The 20888-nt window shown below is 46.2% G+C and overlaps 1 protein-coding gene across 10 annotated transcripts in view; it reads right to left on the bottom strand.

The window, feature by feature from the left end:
* Nucleotides 1–20888, bottom strand: part of ZNF618 (zinc finger protein 618) — a 163636-nt gene that overhangs the window by 43084 nt on the left and 99664 nt on the right. For 8 of the 10 annotated variants that reach the window (XM_035564648.2, XM_035564645.2, XM_050714612.1 and 5 more), the window contains one exon: nt 15313–15351. The exons of the other annotated variants lie outside the window; for them this stretch is intronic. In XM_035564648.2, the coding sequence (XP_035420541.1) occupies nt 15313–15351 (39 nt within the window). The remainder of the gene's footprint in view (nt 1–15312; nt 15352–20888) is intronic. 10 annotated transcript variants of the gene reach the window in all.

Below are 20888 nucleotides of genomic sequence, written 5' to 3'. Positions count from 1 at the left end.
TGACTGGGGACAATGAAAGCCTTTGATCCAGATATTGCACCTGTGTAGGGAAAATCTGAGTAGGGGTGCTGTAACCCTGAGCACATCCTTGCTGGTCAGCTCGGTGAGGTTTTCCAGCTCCCGGTATCGGGCAACCACCTGCATCCACCAGTAGTCACCCCACTGAGACGTGCAGCGCTGTGCTTGCGGCCAGCCACAGCTGATGGCTTGTGTGCCTGTTGTGTGCCACCGGCCCGCTACAAACAAAGTGGAACGCATCAGCCCGTGTAGCCAGAAAGGATCTTTAATGTATTTTACTTCACACCAGGAGCAAGCGAGGACTGCACACACCAGCTGCTGTGCCTCCACAGACGAGCTGCCACTCCGTGAGCTCCCCTGCCGCAGCTCAGTTGTTTGCAGCCATGTGTGCATACAATTAGCGAAGTTAAGGCATTGTTTGTTTTCACCTCCTCCACGCTGCATTCAAACGCACCAGTGTGCGCGCATTAAGTAATCTTTTATTTTACTTGTCCACAATTTTATTTTTAACAAATAAATATTTAAAGCTCAGATGCAATGGTACAGTCTGATCACTCGGGTTCATCAGCCCTTGAGGTTTCAACACTAAATGAAGCATCACTTTCCACCCCTTTATTCTGCTTGGCAAAATAAAACTAGGAGCTATTGTGATGTTGTAAGAGAAAAACGTTCAATATAATAGGTGTTAAATAGCTGGGCATTGTAACTTTACAACTGCTACCAAAAATATTTGTATCTTAATTAGAGCACAGCAATACTAAACCAGACATAAGGGATTTTAAAGAGTTCAGGCTGAATAAGTGAGATAGAGCCCAGGCACATAAACCAAGATGAAAAAGATCCTCTGCTTCAGACAGTGCACTGCTTAAGGAAGAGGAGGAGGAGAAGCAAAACACAAGAACATTCAAATGATAAAAGCACTGGTGGGTCACTGCAAAGATATGCACATCTAACAGCGGTTCATAAATAATCTTATGCAATCTCCTTCTGTAGTAGTACAATGGTGCAGAGGGTCTCAATCTACCTGGGACCCTGTTCGACAACAAAGGGAATCTAATGATTCCTCGTGAGTATCTGCGTATCTGCTGCGAAAAAATTCAATTATCAGCAAATAAAATTCATAATGAGTCATCAGTAATCAGACTCACATCACCACGCATCCCAAAGACAAGAAACCAACCTCCTTTCTGAAGTGTAATGAGCCTTGGAGTAGATGAACTGAGGACTAATTCTTCAAAGGAGTACCAAATGCCAAGCACTTTCAATATCTCCATTTGGAAGAAGAAAACTATTACAGCCTTAGTTTGGAAGCAAAGTGCTCAATAAATAAGGACACTCGTTAGAACAGAATAAAACTGAAAGCGAGGCACACCACGGCACTAGGATATCATCTCACACTCACGCAGGCACAGCTAGTTATAGTTTCTGTAACTTGGGAAGGACTGCGGGGATCATGCTGATAATGGCTGGGACTTGAAGGGGTGACCATGTGCTGGGTATGACCACTGCCTTTCCTAGGCAGTGTGGGCAAAATGGAAACACACACCAAGTATAATGGTGTAGTCCAGGAGAAAGGGGTTTGCTTGTTTTGTTAGGAGACTGTTTTCCCCAAGGAAGAACAGCCTCCAGAGATTATATTGAAAAAAATCATTATGAGAAGAATTTGTTCCAGCTGGTATTGGTACTAATCTCTTCCTCTCCGCTTTGAAGGAGATAACACCCAGCAAACAGTGCCAAGTCTCAGACATGAGGAGGTTTACAGAGAATTCAGAAAGTACCAGGAGAGTGCCAATGTGTAGCTAAGCCTTCCCCTCTCTGAGCAGCGGTCACTCTTGCAGGGCTGGACCAAAGCGCCAGACTTCGTACCCAATAGAGCTGTCTGCTGACAGCTCTCAGGCACTTCCAGTGCTCTTCCCAGCCGCAGCAGCTCTTGGAAAAAAGGCAAAGTACCAGCCACATTACAAGGCAGTTCCTCAGATATGAAGCACTGGCATACTGAGATGGCAAACAGGCCATCATTTTTCAAGTACCCAAAAAAACAATTCTGTGGGACCTGAAGGCATTTTTGACCATTTTGCTTGCAAGTGCACCTCCCGTACAGGACAGGGAATGCGCTGCTCTTCTCCGTCTGTCTCCAGGGGCTGCTGCCTGCTGGCTCCAGCCAAGTTGTCGTGTGGCCTGTGTTCAGCGATGACTTGTAGCTCCTGAAATACCCCGCCGTGGGGATGATCAGTCAGGTCATCTTTCTTCCCAAATGTAGCATTGAATATTTTGAGATCTTTTAGTTGTTTTGGTTCAGATATCCAGCAGAGAAGAAAACACACATCTCATTTTGGCAGGAAAGAGGGAGGGCAGAGAACATGTGCCCAACAGTGGCAGGCAAAAGAAACCAGGATTCATTGCTCAGGGCACTTGGCCCAGAGCCTCTGGATTTTGCTCTAGAAACTCAAGAAGGGAACAATAGCTATCAAACTTGCTGAAAGGTCAGGACTTCTGTATCTCAAGCTAAAAATACAGATCAATTAACCCGCCCCTCGTAAGTGCAGGAATCTCAGACCACACAAATTGCACACAAATTCAAGTTTCCACTGGGCTGACAGAGCGCTCTGCACAGCATCACAGAAACCCAGATTGGAAACAACTACATATATCATCCAGATGACATCCCTGCAAGGATGAGATCACATCCCATTGAGCATCCAGAATAACGGGGTCTCCGTACAACATGCTGCAGGAGCTACTTGAGGACTTCTCAAGGGAAACAAGTTTTGCCTGTCGCAGAACTCACATTCACCTTTTAAATCGAAGAAGCCACAAAAGCTACACGATACAGGAGCTCTCAGCAGCCAGACACTTCGTAGATACTCTTGAAACCAAAGCGATTCCACTCTTACCGAGCACTGCAGAGCTAGCTGTTTACTAGGGACAGACTCCAAATGTGGAAGAGCAAAACTGCTGAATGTAAGTTAGTAAATTGCAAGAGCCTACTGAATTACCCCTAAAACCCAGCAGTGTTCCAAGCTCATGTCAACAAAAAGCAGCAAAATCAGAAAGGAGAAGAGGACAGTCTGGACAGCGCATTACGTGTCCTGCTCCTTGACTTCGTGGTACCAGGAGCTCTGAGAACAGCCAAGGAAGCACTGATCTCCAGAATTCCATGTCCCGGCTCACCTCAGGGAACAAGGTTTCCCAAGCAGTTCATAAAGTCCATCACTGACTGGGAAGGGTGGCTGGATTTCTCGCAGCTAAGCCTGCTGCAATAGGTTTATTTGCCCTCTCTCTGCCTGAGGCTGTGGTATTTCTTTCTTTCTCCAGTCTCTGCTGGCAGATGCTGGAGTCCTGAAATGTCCTGCTGGTGATAAACACACTGGGCTGGAGATGGTGAGTGGCTGTGCAGAGTACCTGACAAAAGCACCATCTTTCCCAGGATGTCTGCCTCACAGAAGGGAACCACAAACAACTGCAGCACTCTTCATTGAGAGCCAAAGCCCCCGCAACTGAACTACCTGATGCAAAGAAACAGGAAAGACTGGCATTTTCTGAGATACGTGCCACATGCCTGTCACCAGAAAACAGCTTTTCAAGCTGTGTCCAGCACAGACTACCTGAGCAGCCTCCCCAGAAAAAGACCCAGAGCGCAGCTACTGCGTCCTTACAACACAGCAGGGAGCAGAAACATCTGGCAGCCCCGCTTGCTTCTGTGTCTTCCACCCTGAGCAGCACAAAGACAGCTCTGGAGAGAGGCTTCTTCTGCCTTTTAGCAGCCTGAGGGGCACCTGGAAGGAAAGGAACACATTTATGGTTTCCTAAGCTAGCAGAATATTCCCCACACAGATTCAAGGCAATTCCTCTGACCTAGCCCCCAGCATCTTCAGGAGCTTCCTTCTAGACGCTGGACTGGCAGCGGGGAGAGGTAAAATGCATGCCTGCAGACACACAGCTTGCTGCCAGCAGACCTCCATCTACTCCTCATTCAAACTGTGCTGCAGCACTGAAGTTATGAGCTTTACACCTGCATTTTACAGCCAAGTCGAGAGTTGCCAGTAAAATCCATGACAATCTACATCAGAGCTCAACTCAAAGGTGTCTACGGCAAAATTCCTTGGAAAGGGAGCAGGGAGAGAGCCCAAAGTCAGCAGCAACCCCTTAAGGGGATTAAAGTATCCCAAGTTATATTAAGTAAGGATTAAATAATAATAAAATCCAGAAATTTGGAAAGGACAGAAACCCTCACACAAATGCACAAGCCAGCTCCTAAGTGGGGTTTAGTAAAAAAACTTTCCCAGTGGGCAAACTATTCCAAGATCACTCATTTCGTGATCACTTCCTTCTTTCCCATGAACATTGGCCTTTGTCAGAAACACAAAAGACATTTAGACATGCACTGGCCCATCCTAGCATGGTGCTTCGCGTGTGTCTCAAAGGGTGTCCTAACTAGCAAGCCAAGAAAAGGTAATCACAAACCCTGACACAGCCAGGTCAAACCCCTTGAGATAACCAACAAATGGTGCAGGCTGTGAGCTGTGGGCTGGTGAAGGGCCCAACGACAAGTGAGAGGGCACAGAGCCACCGGCGTGTGCTCAGGTTCTCAGTGCAGCATTTCAGAGCCCAGTCCCGACTCCTATGAGCAGCTGCTGCAGACACACTCGGCAGCTACGGGTTCACCTCACAGTGTTTTACAAGCTGCTTTCAAGCAGGCAGCCAGTGAGGTCCACGAATTCTGTGATGCTTTATCCAAACCACTTGTCAGCCGAATGTATCGACACGATGGAGATTTCAATACAGACCCTCTGGAGCTGGATGTAATCCTGCCAGGTCAGGGAGCATGATGCCAGACTAGCAGGAGATTCCATTACAGCGGAGAATATCCCATATCCATTTCTGAAAGACAGCCCCCTGTTCATCATAGTCTCATGATCTCATATGGGTGGTTGTTGTGTTTTTTTTTTTACCTTTTGGGGAGGAAAGTGTTCGGGTACTGCTCACTGGATGGTGGGACAGAAACGACTTCCCAGGAGTCCTCAGGCTGCTACACATCAATGAATTTCCTTCTTCCACACTTAAAAGTACGTTAGATTTGAATCAAAACAGACAGCAAATACCACCAATTTAAAGTGAAAATATTATGGCATTTTGCAATTATGCCCAAAATCAGCACTATGAACAGAATGTTCGGATTCCATGACACAAATCAGACACACCAGACAATATAATTAACGCCAGCAGATCTGGTTTCATGCTTTTTCATTCTGGTGTCACTTCAGGGGAGTGCTGGATTCTTTTTATTTAAATTGTAACTCAGTGCAAGATAAAGAATGTTGAAAAGAGAGTGTTAATGTTCTACTACCAGAATTTTGACAATGAACAGCATCAATTTTGCATAATTAAAAAATAGGTGTACTTGTACATACCTAACTTGTGACGCAATAAGATTTATTATTTTTTTACATAAAAGGGATGCTGAATCTCCACAAGTGAAAAACTCAGTTCAGCTCACATTATGGAATTTTTGCACAAGATATGATATGGGCCATTTTATTTTAAATTCCTCTGAAATCAAAAGCAGTTTAAGGTCTGACTGGGAACATACTCTACTCATCTGCCTCACAACTGTTTAGATTAAATGACGTAGCACCAAGAGTCGGATAAAGGAAAACAAATCTCATCTTGACTTTTTTGTACACATTTGTTCTTGACCAGAAATTTTGTTCTTACTGTGATTTCCAGATGGGTATTCATAGGATTCATGCATAGTTTCCAAAGTGGAAAGGAAAAGTGATAGTTAAATGACTGAGCAGCACTAAAGAACAAATCCTGGCTTCCTAAACCTTCATAAGGACCAAGATCAAACTAAAATAAAATGGAATAATAAACTCTCTACAATTGTCTACGGTAATCCAGGCCTCTAACCTTTATGTCAGGTTGAAAGGAGGAAATTTTAAGAAGGTAACCATTGTATTGTTCTGCCTTTCCTGGTTTTAAAGTGAAAATACTGAGAACTGTGGTGAGGTAAGCTGGATTAATCAGCAGTGCAGACCGCTGCACTGTTGGATTGTTGTCTTGGCTTAAAAATGTTTGGGGTAGTGTTTTAATAAATCGTAAAAATACTTAAAATATATTTTTTCTGTGTTATTCAGATAAAACATTGTTGAAATACCAACATGCAGCTCAGCAGACAAAGGTGCAAGCTGAAAGAAGAATTTGGAATAATGAATGGCATTGCTGTTTGTATACCTTTTCCACTGCTAAATTTCAACCCATGTTGAAAGCTGGAAAGGGTATTGCTTCCTAACGAACATGGGAGGGATGTAATCCTATCTTCAGAAAAGTTCTCCTGGCATTTTCAAGACAGACTGACGGATGAATGGAACAGTTTGGAATTACTAAATTTCTTACCCTTTTTTATTAAAATAAATATATTTTTCCATCAATTTTTCTGCCTAGGAACTGTGTAAGAGATTTCTCACAAGGTATTAACAGCCAGATTTCTGTAAACATTGTCTATTTTGTCAGTATCCAGAAAAGCAGAAGAAATTTATTTTTTATGGGTGTATTAGCAATTTTCTGTATAAGATCATGTTTGGAGATTAATAGAAAACTTGAAACCTTCTTTTCTAAAATCTTAGACTAAAGCTACGCAGAAAGCAACTGTTCCTTTCTAGAGCTATGGAACTGCAGCACTTGCACAAACATCACATCCTCCTGTGTTCCATGCTCCGGAGCACACCTTACATGCTCGTAAGGAAAGACACCAGCAGGATACCCCAAACGAGAACATCTGAAAGAACCCTTAGCATTACGGAGTGATGTCAGAAGAGTGAGATCAAATTTACTCTACTAAAAACCAGGGCCAGGAGCTGTACCTACTTCACCCAGCCTCAACAAATGTCGGTGCGGCGACGTGAAGGCTCCAAAGCAGCAAACATTGGTCCTGGTTCCCTCCCTGTGCCATTCCTGGCGTGCAATGTACTCAGAGAAAGAGATTGTGGGAGCAAGACAACAGTAACCTGTGTCATGGTGCCACGGACAGCACTGTGCCTCGCCACAAACACCAGCTCTGGGGGGAGCAGGAGTGACCCCAGCCCGTGAGCTGCGAAGAAATAGGCTCTTGTGGAAGGCAACAACTACACCGCTGAGGGAACACACGCCAGGCTTACAAGTCAAAATTTCCTTCACACTGTAGACGAAGTTCCTTATTATTTTCTTAATGTCCTCCTCCTGCACAGAAATTTATCATTCTTGGTCTCAGCCCATTGGTCATTTAAATTTGAAGATGAACATATTCATCTCCTTGTTAGGCAAATGGGAATCTAAAGAGACTTTACCTATTTAAAATGCAAACGCATTAAAAAATAAAATCCATTTTTATAGCTTTCCCCAAGGAGCAGGAGTATTATTAAATAAGAACATTGGAAAAATTAATCAAAGTTGTAAATGACTAACTGTTCACTTTGGCATGTGTACGTGGGTGTGCACACGCACACACATCTTTTACATTAGGCTTTTAATTGTGTAAGGCATTAGTAAGTTTTACCAAGCACAAACAGTGGAACTTCCCATTTCTTGCTCTTTTACCCTCAAAAAAGTTAAAGGAAATCAAAAGCTAAAATTTACTTTATGGAAACATTAAGGTTGCAAATTTGAATATTTAAAATTAATGAAGAAATGTAGATGCCAAATATTGTTCCTTAACCTTAGATTAACACTAGCAAACCATTTACATATCCTTCCAGCTCTAGTCAGAACATTAAAATCACTATATCCTCCACATATAAGGTGTGGGCAAGAAAACCTTCATTTTTAATATATTAATTTAATGATGTAAATTCACAACCCTCAAGATGTTTTTGCACATGCGAAGCAGTGGCACTATGCCTCCACAGTTAATGTCTGCAAGACATATTCCAGCCCAAATCCTTGTTTCTAACCTTTCACTGCTTTTTCGAATAAATTCCTTTTAGTCTGAACTTTCTCATGCTTAGTCAGAGCCCAAAGGGAGGTATGTTTTTTAAAGATCAGGCCAATCATTTATTTTATTTTTTTATTTATGGATTGTGAAATATATACCATGCATTCAATTTTGGAAAAGAAAATTACAGAATCACAGAATTCCTTTTTTTTTCCTTCTATCTAAGTAACGTCACAGAGTGGAGACGCACACTCCTCATGGACACCGTCATGCACACAAGTGATGAGTTTGAATGCACTTAAACTGGAAAGAAAATCATAATTCTGTTGGCAGCCTACAGCACCCTCAGACAGCGACGAAAGCTGGCGTCCCCCACAGCACCTTGCGTCCTACTCTCTTAGCTCAGCACCCGGGTACAATCCAGTGCACAGACAGCAAGTGTGACGCTACTGTGAAGGGGAAGGAGAGAACAAGCCTCACAGGTTAAACCCCATTTTCAAACGGCTCACCTCCTGACCCATCGCAAACCTGATGAGAATTACAGCCTGCTACCAGGAGCTGGGATATGACCACAAACTAACACGTAGCGTGCTACATCTTAGGTGTAGCACTACATCTTGAGCACCTGAGAAGAGGGAGTGAAGACCAAGCAAAGAGAAATGACTCAGATATTGCATGGTACCTGCTAAACTGTGCCACAAGGCAGGAGCTTCAGCATGCGACACTGTGAGCAGGCAGCTGGCCCTGCTGTACCGTAGGCACATGCTTCCCTCTAGACTACAGCGAAGCCCAGGCTTGGAGTAAAGCTCTGAACCAAGGATAGTGATGGCACCAGCAAGAAACACAAACACCCGAGGAGGACAGGGTTATCCTGCCGGCTTCACCACGTGCACAGCTGGGACAACGATCTCTTCTGAAGGCCCTTTGTACCTCTTTGGTACCTGTGTATTACAAGATACCCGACCTTAACAGCAGTTATTTTTAACACTGCAACACCACAGCAGATACTGTACTTCACACCTTCCTTGGTGTGCCACTCAATGTACATGGAAAATGTGTCGACTGGCTTTTCTTTCCCTCGATCGCACTGGTAGAACTGGCAGCCTTTGAGCTGAAATGCTTCTCAGCATTTTATAACAGGCAGTATGGTTCTGGTCTCTACCCCCATTTGTCACTCAAGAGGAGACGAGAGCGCAGTCCATCCATTTCTCAATCTCTTCTTAATGGCCAGTTTTGAGTTGCAGAGATGCTAAAGCCTGGACTGTACAGAAAAACTCAAAAACTCTTCATATTGCCAGCTGTGCTGTCTTCGTGGAAGACAGATCTCGGTTTTTCTCTCTGTAGGACACCAGCATCTGTGTAAGACTTCAATTACAAAAATTTTGTACCCCCAATGCAATAAAGCAACACACTTCAACAGGGAAAGCAATTCATAATACATTAAAAAATTGCTCTAGGCTGAGAATTTCTGTCTGAAATATTTGGTAAATATTATCACCTGTGAGATTCTTTCAAAAATTCTTTGCAAACAGGAAAAATGGGCTCCAAGACAACAGGAAGGTCAATAGGCATAAAGGAAAAACAAGTTGTGTTTTTTGGGATCAGTCTTGGAATTCTGTGGGAATACTGCTGGAGTTCATTTGTCCAGCTCATGATTTTTTCAACTATGGGGCTGGCCACAGGAAGCACAAAGGGACTAGGAAAGTTGCTTCCCATTTCTGCTAGAATTTAAGGCACAAGTGAAGGAGCTGCCAGGCAAACGATGGTCTGGGTTTACAGACAGGAATTGTACACTGAGCTCTCAGGCATCTCCCCATACAGTGGAGTCCACTGAAGAGCTGTGTAGGAGTAACCTGCTGGCAGCGTGAGCACAAGGATCTGCTTTTAAAAAACATCACAAAACCCAGCTTAGCCTCTTAAACAGAATTGCATGTAAACAAAAGCATGAGATGGAGGCAGAAAGAACAGGATCTGCCAGAAAACAACCATTAGTGGTCTTCAAACCTCCAGCAAATGTCACATACTTGTCATAGTAACAAACTGCAACACTGCTAGGAATGAAAGCAGGTGAACTATTTGAACTGGGTTGTTTGAGGGGAACTTCTTTTTTCATGTTATTTTCCAGCAAATCACAGAATAACTGGCTGGTGGCATGCTAACAGCCTAGCAGAGCAGACTTCACTTTCATGGCTCGTACTGGCTGTGAGCAATACCTGCTTTTAAACTACTACATCTTGGATGTCACGGTCCTCAAAAAAGTTCTTACCACGGCAGGAGAACAAAGCCAACCACACTATCAGTGAACTCCTCTGGACTCAGCCAAACTGACTGACACGCTGGAGATGAAATGCTCCTGAAATCAATTCTTCCTGATTCTTCCCACTTCTAACAGCATTTCTTTAAAAACTTCCAGGAATACTATTCCCCATGGTATTAAGCACTGCTCCATCACACTCAGGACTTCTCCCTCGAGAAGAGGAACACTTATGAAGTCTCAGATAGCCAAACAGCCATATGCAAAGCTAATATTCCAGCTACACTTTAAGCAACCTTCATCCTTTAGTAATTCTTCCCCTGCTCTGCTCTACACGCTTGCTGTTCTGCTTTCTCTCACAAGGCACAGAAATGCAATCCAACAGCATGAGGCTGTGCCTGGCAGACAGAGACTGGGCTGCGAGCCTGGAGACTTGCGCTCTCTCCTTTGCCACTCGCCCGCTGGTTGCCTCCGGCATGTTGCTTGCTCTTGCTCTGCTGTTCCCCACCTGCCTGCAGGACAGCAAACTCCTCTGTGGGCGATCCAAGGCTCGCCCAGGCAAAAGGCTTAGACATACCAGGGACTAGCAGGACTACTGGCTGCATTTATTAACATACGGCATTTTGAAAACAGATATTAAAAGGCCATTGGTAAGCTGTAATAAGGCAAGTGCTGTATTAACAGTTGCCAGAGCAACCTTTTAATTCTGTCATATGCTGGTCCAAAGAGGCAGAGACACCATTAGAAAAAGCAGTAGTGAGCATGTAGGCAAGAGCTTAAATGCTTACCCAGTCCCAGGATAAATTAAGGTTTCATGAGCAACCATTAAACTGGCAGTCTAACTCTGAGCTCTGCAAGCCAATTCTGGTTGCATTGCACATGTTCTTATATGCAAGTTCTTCTTTCCTACAGACGAGTAATACCAAAATCCATCAGCCTGACTATTAAAATCCATGATATGTACCAGAGTTACAGAACACAGCTATGCTAACTGGAGGACAGTGCCCTGTGGGGGGATGCTCAGACTTCTCTAGCTCCCTCCCCTCCACTGCAGATGAGCCCAGAAGGAGCTGGCAGCATGGAGCCCATCCTGGGTTTTCCTCCTAACCCAGTTTAGGCACTGGCTCGGGTAGGACTGCTGATCCAACCCTGGTGACAGCCCAGCTCTAACAACTGTTGTCCCCAACCTGAGACGTGCACACTGAACACAACCTGCCCACAACCCCGCACAGTGCACAGACAAGTTCACATCCGAGGTGATGCCGCACACAGCCGTGTCCCTGGCACACTGTCCCTGCCGGGACAGGGTTTGCGGACCCCTGCTTGCCAGTGGCTTTATTTAGCTATCTCTCAGGCTGCCAAGAATTTCCCCTGGTATGTGAACAGCAGGAGGGAGGTTGTTTTTACAAAGTTTGTAACCCCCTGAAACATGAATGGAATTTCCATGGAAAATGATGGTGCCGATGTAATACAACCACCTTCTTCCCAAGGACTTTGAAAAGTCTGGAGCAAACAAGAGAGAGATAAAAGCATCTCAGGAAAGACTGCCAGACCCTTCTATAGGAAGTCAGTGACCTAGATGTCAAATTGGTCATCCCTGCCTAGGAAAAAGTATCAAACATTTTTTTGTGTGTTTTTTTTTTTTCCCAAAACCTCTCCTCCCTTCCTCCCTGTCAGTCAAAGTTGGTAACAGCTCGACAATCCTTTTTATTAACACATTAGCACTGTGGGTTGCATTGTTTTCTTCACTCTACATGTGGGAATTCTGGTCTTGGATTGTGAGCCAAGGCTAAAAGTTGCTCCCAAAGTCATGCAACTGTGTCCCCAAGAGCACTGCCCTCTCCTCAGTACCACAGATCTATGTCACTTTGAGAATGGATCCACGACAGAAAAGTGACTCCCAGAGACACAATCTATAGACTAACATGCCAAGGCTGCAAATAACCGACAGTTTTTCCTCGAGGGAGCCTTCAAAGTGCCTTCCCAGCTGGAAAGTCTAAACACCAATGTCTCCTCTTTAAGCAGGCAGCAAACTAACAACTGGCCTCAGCTGCGCCCCAGCTCGCCCCACGGCTCCCTTCTCCCCACAGAAGGCCGGGCCAGCCCTGCCCGCAGCAGCCCCTTCCTACCTCAGTCCTTCAGCCCTGACGGCACAGGCACGTTACTTCACAGCTTCACCCCTTCGTGCCTGGAGCAGGCCAAGCACAACTCGGATGTCGCCTCCCAAGAGGTCACTGCTCTGGGGTAAGTCCACATGACACGACGTCGCTAAGCGCCACCGCAGCTCCAGGAAGCCTGGGACCCAGCCACAGTGCCCTCGCTGCACTCTGCAGGGGCCCGGCTGAGATGCCTCCCCACTACCCACAGACAGGAGGAGCTTCACCAAAACCCCCCAGGTGCCCACTGTGGCTGTGAGTAACAGCTGCCTTCAGAAAGTCACTGTGGAGAAAAAAGCTTTTAGAAACATGCAGGACCCAGTGCCGGGCGAAGAAGACCCTCATCAACACCAGTTCTGGATGGATGCAATCTATGCCACAGGGACCCATGGAGAAACACATGAGAGAAAACAAGATCTTGTTGTATCCATTAAATACTGAGACATTTTGTAAGGCAGCAAACCATGTCTGCAGAGCCCAAGAGTCTAGAGGTTCCCAACATGATAGAAATAGCAAAGGAAGATTTGGACAATACAGACGTCTGTAACAGAAGGGGTATAAACAGCCAAATCGGGTCACAGCGGAATAGCACTGGAGAGTAGGCAAACAAAAATAGCAGGAAAGGAAAGATAAATAAAAATCCTAAAATATATGATGAGCAAACAGAACGACAAGAAAACAAGAGGGCCATTGAGCAAAAAGAGGAGAAGAGCCATGCATAGGCAACCAGGGTAGGCTAGGGCACAGGGAAGAAAGAAGACAGCTGAATTATTTCATTGCAGCGGCAAGGAGGGAAAGAGGAAGATGACTTCGTCAGGAAATCACAACCATCTGCAGTTAGGAACAGCAGCACTGGCCTGAGCAGTTTCACATTCAAGCTGGAAGGCAGGTGACACGCACAGCTGGTCTTCCACGGTGCTGGATGGCTGCGGTGGCCTCCCTCTCAGCGCTCACCAACTCCCAGCTCTGGTGGCTTGGTCTCACCTCCAGCTCTTCAGCTATGTGAGACTATTTTGGGAGAGCATTGAGCGTGGTAGGTTAAAGGGGGTTCAGTAACTCGTGCATTGGGGATGGCAGAGGGGCAGACTCGTACAGCCCTGCATAAAGACAGAAGCAGTCCCTGCCATTCTTACTGCTCGCTGACGCACCTCCACTGCTACCAAGGCAGCTCCTCTGAAACCTGGCGTAAAGAGCAGCTTCTTGTCACTGTCTTCTCCCAGTGATTTTTTCTGCCTGTGACTTTCCATTCTCTCCAGCCCCTGAGATGCAGCCACCAACCACAAGAGGCAGTTATTGTCCACATAAATCCTTCTATAGCTCAAACAATGTGGGGTTTGCCCACACAGCAGGGGCACAAACCCTCACACTTTTCCCCTCTTATTCTCCACTCCTCACTCTATCTCAGCCAAAAACATTCCTGTGACAGGTAAGGAGGGGAAAGTTGACTTACAGAAAAAACATGCCAAAATTCAAGCAAGGGGGCAAGAGATGAACCTGGAAAGACTCAGGATAAGTGAAACACCAACAGGCAGCATGGCAGCTATGGAACAAGAGACAACATGAGTCTGCAAAGGAGCCTCCATTCTCTGCCTGGACCTGCAGACCCTATGTCACAGGGGGCCTGAAAGGGCCCGTTCCCAGAGCCCATCTCCTGTCCAGTGGACACGAGGAAGAGATACACGCTGTGTGACGGCTGGGCACTACCCAGCCATTTCAGCCAGGGGCTGAGGACCTTCACCCCTGCACAGAGCGGTCAGCCCTGCCTCCTGCAGGCAGAAAGCCGGGACTCCCCCATGCTCATTTCCAACTCTTCACCTATCACAGAATGGGACTGATGAAACAGCAGTTTAAAAAAGGTTGCGTGGTTGTATTTTTAATTATTTTTATTCTTCACTATTTATCTAACTTCTCTCTCTTTTTTTTTTTCTCTTTTTAACCCAACCAGGGTCAGTTTGGCACTTCCAAGCCATCCTCTATGACTGGTAAGACTGGTAACTTACCTTTTCAGTGAAACCCATGGTTCTTACCTAACAGGAAAAAATACAGGTCTCTAGAGATCTCAGGAGGTCTCCAGGCCAACATCCTGCTCAAAGCAGGGTCTGATCTGAGCTCAGACCTGGTTATTCAGTGCTTTATTCAGACTTGTCTTGAAAACCTCCAAGGATGGAGAAGGTACAATCTCTCTGGACAACCTTCTCCACAGCATGGGGGAAAACTTTTCCTCACACGTAGCCTGAACCTCTCTTCCAGCTTACGCCTGCTGCCTCTCATCCTCCCGCCATGCACCACGCCTGGCTCTGTCCTCCCGATGCACCAGGTCCCTGCTGCCCTGTCCCCGGGCTGAACCAGCCCCGCTCCTAGTGGAGGGCCCTGTGCTGAACCCCTCCACTCCATCAGTGTCTTTCCCCAGGGGGCACGGAACCAAATTGTGGGTTTGAGGTTCAAAAATCCTGCATGACTTGATCAAGCTGGAGAGCTCAGCAACACCCGGGGCCGCCCCGAAGGGGTGAGTGACGGGGAGGGCGGCGGGGCTCCGGCCGGCCCCTCGGCACCCCCCAGCCCATCAGCGCCGTCCGGAGCTGCCCGGGCCCCGCCGCTCCGCTCCCGGCGGGCCGGGTGAGGCCGTGCCGAGCCGGGAGGCGGCCGCTGCCACTCCGCCCACCGCCACCGCCCCGCGGCCGCCATCTCCGCGGCGCCGGCCGCCCTCTGCCGGCCGAGCCGCCGCTCCGCAGCCTGCGGGGAAGTGCCCCCAGGGGCCCTGGGCCTCCCGGCCCCGCTCCTGAAATATCCGCCATCCCCGCTCCCGCACCGGGCACCGGCCGCGCCGGACCGGGAGCCGTGAGCAGCCGGTCCCGGCCGTGCCGCCGGGGAAGAGCGCCCAGCCGAGCGCCCTGGGCACCCTGCGCGCCCGCGGTGCTCGCACACGTCAGGCCCCGGTCCCCCCTTTACGCGCACACAGCGCCGTGAGTACTTACTGCCTTGTGAGGCTCCTTCACCTGAGGCAGCTTCAGTGTCTGCAAAGAGAAAGAGCTGCACTTAGATCTGACAGCAGACTCTGCCCCACGTCTGAGAGCACGCAGCCTCGCAGCTGCCCCAGCACCTTGACCGCTCGCTCGTCTCCAGCCGCATCACAGCACCCCACACAGCGCCACCCCACACAGCGGCACCCCACCACAGTGGCCCACGATGCCTGCAGGGGCTGCCACCACTCAAACTTTTTCTGCACTGTCACAGAAGCTTGATTTTGAAGCAGGACAGCTACAAGGGTGCCCCTACCCCAACCCTGCACCCCAGGGAGCAGCCTGGACCCTGAGGAGCGAGCCCCAGCTCTGGCAGCCTGGAGCAGGCTTCACTGAGGTGCTGGGCGTAAAGGTCTGCCCGCCAGGGTCTGCCCGCCAGCTTGGCTCAGCCCGGCAGAGGTGCTCCATCCAGAGCCCTCTTGGGCCCCACAGGCAGCACCAGGTTGTGGGACAGTCACTGGCACGGCCTCAGCCCCCCTTGGAAAGCCCCTGCCATCACCCCTCTGGTCTCAGGCCAGCCTGGGTCGCAGCGGAGTAGACGGCCGTGTATCTCAGGGCAGAGGGGTCATGGCTGAGGTGTGCCTGGACTGACTGACACAACCTAATGGTCCCAGCGTTATTCGTGGAGCTCATGATGATGCGTTTCATAATTTTCTGCCGAAGGTTTGTGGAAATTGCTCATGTGCTTAATTCCTGGGCAAACGCTGTCAACCCAGGAAAGCAAATGGTGAACAACACACCCAGCTCGGTCTCCCCTGGGAGATGCACAGCCAGCACTGCTGCCACTTCCCTGGAGACTGTGCCCCCTCCTCCAACAGCGACGGCAAACCTCTGTGAGAGATGGGCCATGAGCCACAGGAATCGCCCCGGGGCTACTCCATCCTGCTCTACTGAAGACACATGTGAAAAGATGGGAGAGAAAGCCCCCTTCACTGCAGCACGTGTGACCGCAAGCAGCACACAGCAAAGATTACATTCAAGCCCTAAATGAATGCAATGGGCAAAGCTGCAAGCTGGAAAACAAAACCCAATGTTACAAGTCAAGGATTGTAAATGATTAGGACTTCCAAGCCATTTTGAAGTGTTCATATTCATCCTAAGCTGCATATACCGTATGTCACGTTATCTAATAACATAACTACATTTCAAAATATTCCGTATGTCTCTTGGAATCATGCTTGCATTACTCTGAAAACCACAGCTGTGGAATGTCACAGCATTTTTAAATTTAAAATTTGCAACCTTAAGTAATAAACACTGTTTGCATTTAATTTCCTTCTTGTTTCTTAAAAAGAATACAAATAAATGGCTGTGGATTTATGAATTTGTACATTTCTTCCTGATTAACCTGCCCGATTAGATCACTTTTCTAGGCAGCAAGATTAAAGAGTATGCAATTAATTTGGCACAATTTCATAAACTGAGGGGCCAGATTAGAAAGCCTCAGTATCATATGCAAAACCTCGAAAGTCAAACCCCTCTATTTTTCCACAGCTGCTACTTGTTTGAATTACCACCTATCACTCAAGGAGAAAGCTAGCTGTGGCACAATGGAGTTCTGCAAAATACTGTTCTGGCGTTCACAGACAATGACATAAATAGACCATAAAAGATATGTAGTATGCATGCACCAGACTATTTCTGTCATTTAAATAGCTTTTAAAAGTACTTTAGTTAAACATAACACGAATCAAGCAACACGCAAAGGTTTAAAGAGCAGCCATTTCTGTACTGTGTTAAGAAATGCTGTTACTCTTAGTCATAAGATAGACTAAAGGCTTCATGGAAAAAAAAAAGAAAAAGAAAAAAAAAACCAACAACAACTAAAAATCCCCTAACAGCCCATTCTAAATCACCTTTGGGCTGAGACCAAGTAATTACAGCTTTAAACAAAAGACCAATTTCTGAGAAAGTTGCAAAAGTGAGAGTAGGGAGGTCAGCAGGAGAGCTGGAAAGTAAGCAAGTTAACTCCTGTGTCTCAAGTAACTTTCTGTATCTCCTATAAAAATCTGCCACAGAGTGTGAAATGCACATTAAAAAAAAATAATACAAAAAATGCTTGGGATGCAGCACAGAGGGCGAAATGCCTGCCCCAAATATCCTATGATTTTTCAGTAGCAGATAATCATACAAATGAAACCCAGGTTTCTTCAGCTCAAAACCACCATCTCTCCTCAAGAATGGTTATTTCTCTATTAATTTTCAACTTCTCACCTCAAAATTGTTTCAGTCACAGAACTGCTCCAACTCAACACTCCAAAAACATGCACGTGGGCAAAATGCTTTTTTCCATATTCACAGTTTGAATGAGCCATCTTCCTTTTCATATTTGTGGAACTAAGCAGAAACCATTCTTGCAAAACACCCACCCAAAACTCCAGAAGATCTGAGAATTTTTCAGATCATCAAACAATTGGTTAAACTAGAAATTTCACCTGAAGTCAACAACCCTACCCTGACGGTGCTGTATCAGGCCCTGGGCTGGCACACCCATGTGGAAAGGTAACAGAGCTGGTCTGTTCTCAGGGAGGCACTGCAGCAACTAAATAATGTCAATAAATAATAAAGAAAAACAGCTCAAGCAAAATCATCTTTCAGCCCAGAAAAGCTTATCTGGAAACAGAGAACTTCCACCAATTATTACAGCGGAGGCGATATATCCTGCGAGGGTTAAACTTGAGTCTTGCTATTTTCTTTCATTTGCTTTCTGAAGAATTCTCCATTGGGTAAAAATCTTGCCTGCTTGGCCTCAGCCCAGAGGTTTTTTAATTTACTTTTTGAAAGTCTAATAAAGTAATTTCAGCCATTTCTGAGTTATCTAAAAGTGAAATAATTCTCCTCACTCAAACCATGCCGATGTTTTGCTGCTCATGTTGCTCAAATCCAACTGAACCGTACAAAACAAAACTTTCTAGCTGACTAATTCCTGAAGAGACTCCAAACCTTCCAATGACTTGAAAAGCCCCACGTAGCTAAACAAAAAGCACTGTAAGCAACACATTTCTGAGGCCTAGGTTTCCTGTAGGTGACGCGGCAACATTTGTCCATGCTGACAGCTGGACAGTGCCCACCAGTGCAACCAGGAATTTGCAGCCTCTCTGCTCCGGCCCAGCTCCAGCAGCTCTGCAGGGGGAGGAAGGAGCCCTGGTCCCATGGGGCTGCACAACAGCTCACAAAGGAGCCTTTGAGACCAACGTTTTTGGTTTTTTTTTGCATTTTGGGGAGGCGCAGGGTAACAACCTTTTCACTTCTTTTCATTTCTTGCAATCTTTTCATTTCTTCTGAGATAATCTGTAGTGAGTAAATTTCTTACCTATGTACCTGACTCTTGGCAGAGTCAAAAGCTTCACATGGGGTTCCCATGCCTGCAACTGGGCTTTCAGAGCAAAGCAGAAAGGGAGCCTGCCCCTGCAAGGCAGCAGTTCTTCGGCAAACAGCTACCTCGACCCTCAGCACTTGCAAAGTACCAGGAGATCAATCGCTCCCTGAATTCCTCCAGCCAAGCAGAGCACCATAGAGAAGGCTCAATAAACTAAGAGAATGTCCAGTTTTTTATTAAGAAACCACCATTCCTGAAGGTAGATGAAGGAAAAAAAGTCAGCCTGAAGAAAGTCACTGTCAGCACAGCTTCTCTGCCATGGACATTCAGTGAGTAGGCAGGTGCACATAAAGAAAAATCTAGGAAATTTATATCGAAAATGATCGCTACAAAGAAGAATGTGATTTTTACTCTTTAAAGATGTCACCAAGTGAGAGTCAACGTGGAACTGAACAACTCAAAGGATGAGAACAAATTTAGGCCTTGCGTGGGCTAAACCAATGATCTGACAATTAAGGACAAAAAGGGAGAGGGTCGAAGACCCCATGCCTGCACCAGCCCCAAGCCCCAGGCTCCCCAGCTACTGCTGCTACCTCGATATCGGGCTGCACAAAACTGAGCTTAGAAATAAACCAGTGCTAAGCAAGGACAATTTGGGACCTTTCAACCTCCCCTCCTGGGAACAGAACTTGTGTCACTGATTGAGGACAGCAGGACTGGCTATAGAGATGCTTTTTCATTTGTTCTGTCCCAAAGTAATTGTGTTGATCAGGTTTGAACCTTTCTCCTCATCCACGACAGGAAACAGCTGATGATCCCACTGGATCACCAGCTCTGTCCCTCTGCAGGGCCTACCCAAATCCCATTAGTGACACAGCAACGGCACAAGAAAGCAAAAAGCAGCGGGGCTGTTCAAGAGGAAGGGGGATATCCTTCAATGCCTAACAAAAAGTAGTTATTTCTGCTTGAGGGCCCAAAAAGCCCTGGAAGAAAGCACCCACAGAGAAGAAAAGCAGCCTGAGCTTGCTCCAGCTATTTTGACGCTGAGCTGGAGAGCTGATCCTGCATCAGCCAAACCCTCAGGCAAAGGCAGGTACTGGGTGTCTGACACGTGGCAGTGGCTGATGCTCAGAAAAACCATCGGGCAAAGAGGGAATGCCAAGTCCTGCCACCGCTCCTTCCTTGCCCAGCTAAAATGAAAGATGAAAAGATCCAGGATCTGCGTTTCTGGCAGCTGATGATTGCACAGAATAGGCCAAGGGAGCTCAACTCATGGTACTTCGAGGACAAGCAGAACTAAAAGAGCTAGCTTGCCAGTGCTTTGGGGTTTGATCCAAGACGTGGACTGCAGATTCACAGGGAGAATATGGAGAGTGAAGAACCACACCCTCCGTGATAACCAGAAGGTTATCTAGTATTTGTTATGGCGGACAATACCAGCCACTGCTTCTACATAAAACCTTAGGTACATGTTGCAATAAAAGCATCTTCCAACAAAATTTCTGTAAGTCCTGCAGTCTTCTGCTATTTCCAGCATTGTTGCTGGTTCAGCTGTGTCTGACTCTCACTGGATAACAGGACACAGAGCTTTCCTCCATATAGGCCTTCTTTTTTATTATTATTTTTGATGTATACATGACATGCATATTCAACGGCATATTATTTGTCTGCAGACAGGTACACTTCTGAGCTGCTTAAGAAGCTAGTTCAGGGTCTGTTTCTGGGAGAATCACATTTACAGAGTTGCGTCAAGTTTTCAATTTGATTTCTTGTTCACTAGTATACAAGAATAAATATCTCATTTTGATTTTTATTGTCTTAAGGCAATTTAAATGCACTTTAAATGTTACCACTGCATGCATCAATTTACAGCGATAAAACAACACTTTCTAAGTTTTACATATATAAATTGTGCTTCTCCAGTGCTGACATGAAAATTACTAATAAATTTCCACATACAAAATTTTGAAAATTTCCATCTTCTGTAGCTACACATTAAAAAGACTTTGGAAGCAAAAGGCAAAGCAATGTTTCCACTGAGTTTGTGGTAAACCTACAGATATCAATTGTACGTGTGTATGGTGATGAATCGAGACCATTTGCTGCATACCTTAATTTCATTTGCAATATAAATAAATATATAAATACAAGTAAATTGAATCATGCAATAGCAGCTGATCTCATACAAATGCGGCTCCTACAAATTCCTGTT

Source organism: Cygnus atratus, chromosome 19, assembly GCF_013377495.2.
Source record: "Cygnus atratus isolate AKBS03 ecotype Queensland, Australia chromosome 19, CAtr_DNAZoo_HiC_assembly, whole genome shotgun sequence".
In the NCBI taxonomy this organism is placed as follows: domain Eukaryota; kingdom Metazoa; phylum Chordata; class Aves; order Anseriformes; family Anatidae; genus Cygnus; species Cygnus atratus.
Note: the sequence above shows the minus strand (reverse complement) of the source record. Positions and strands in the feature narration are given on the sequence as shown.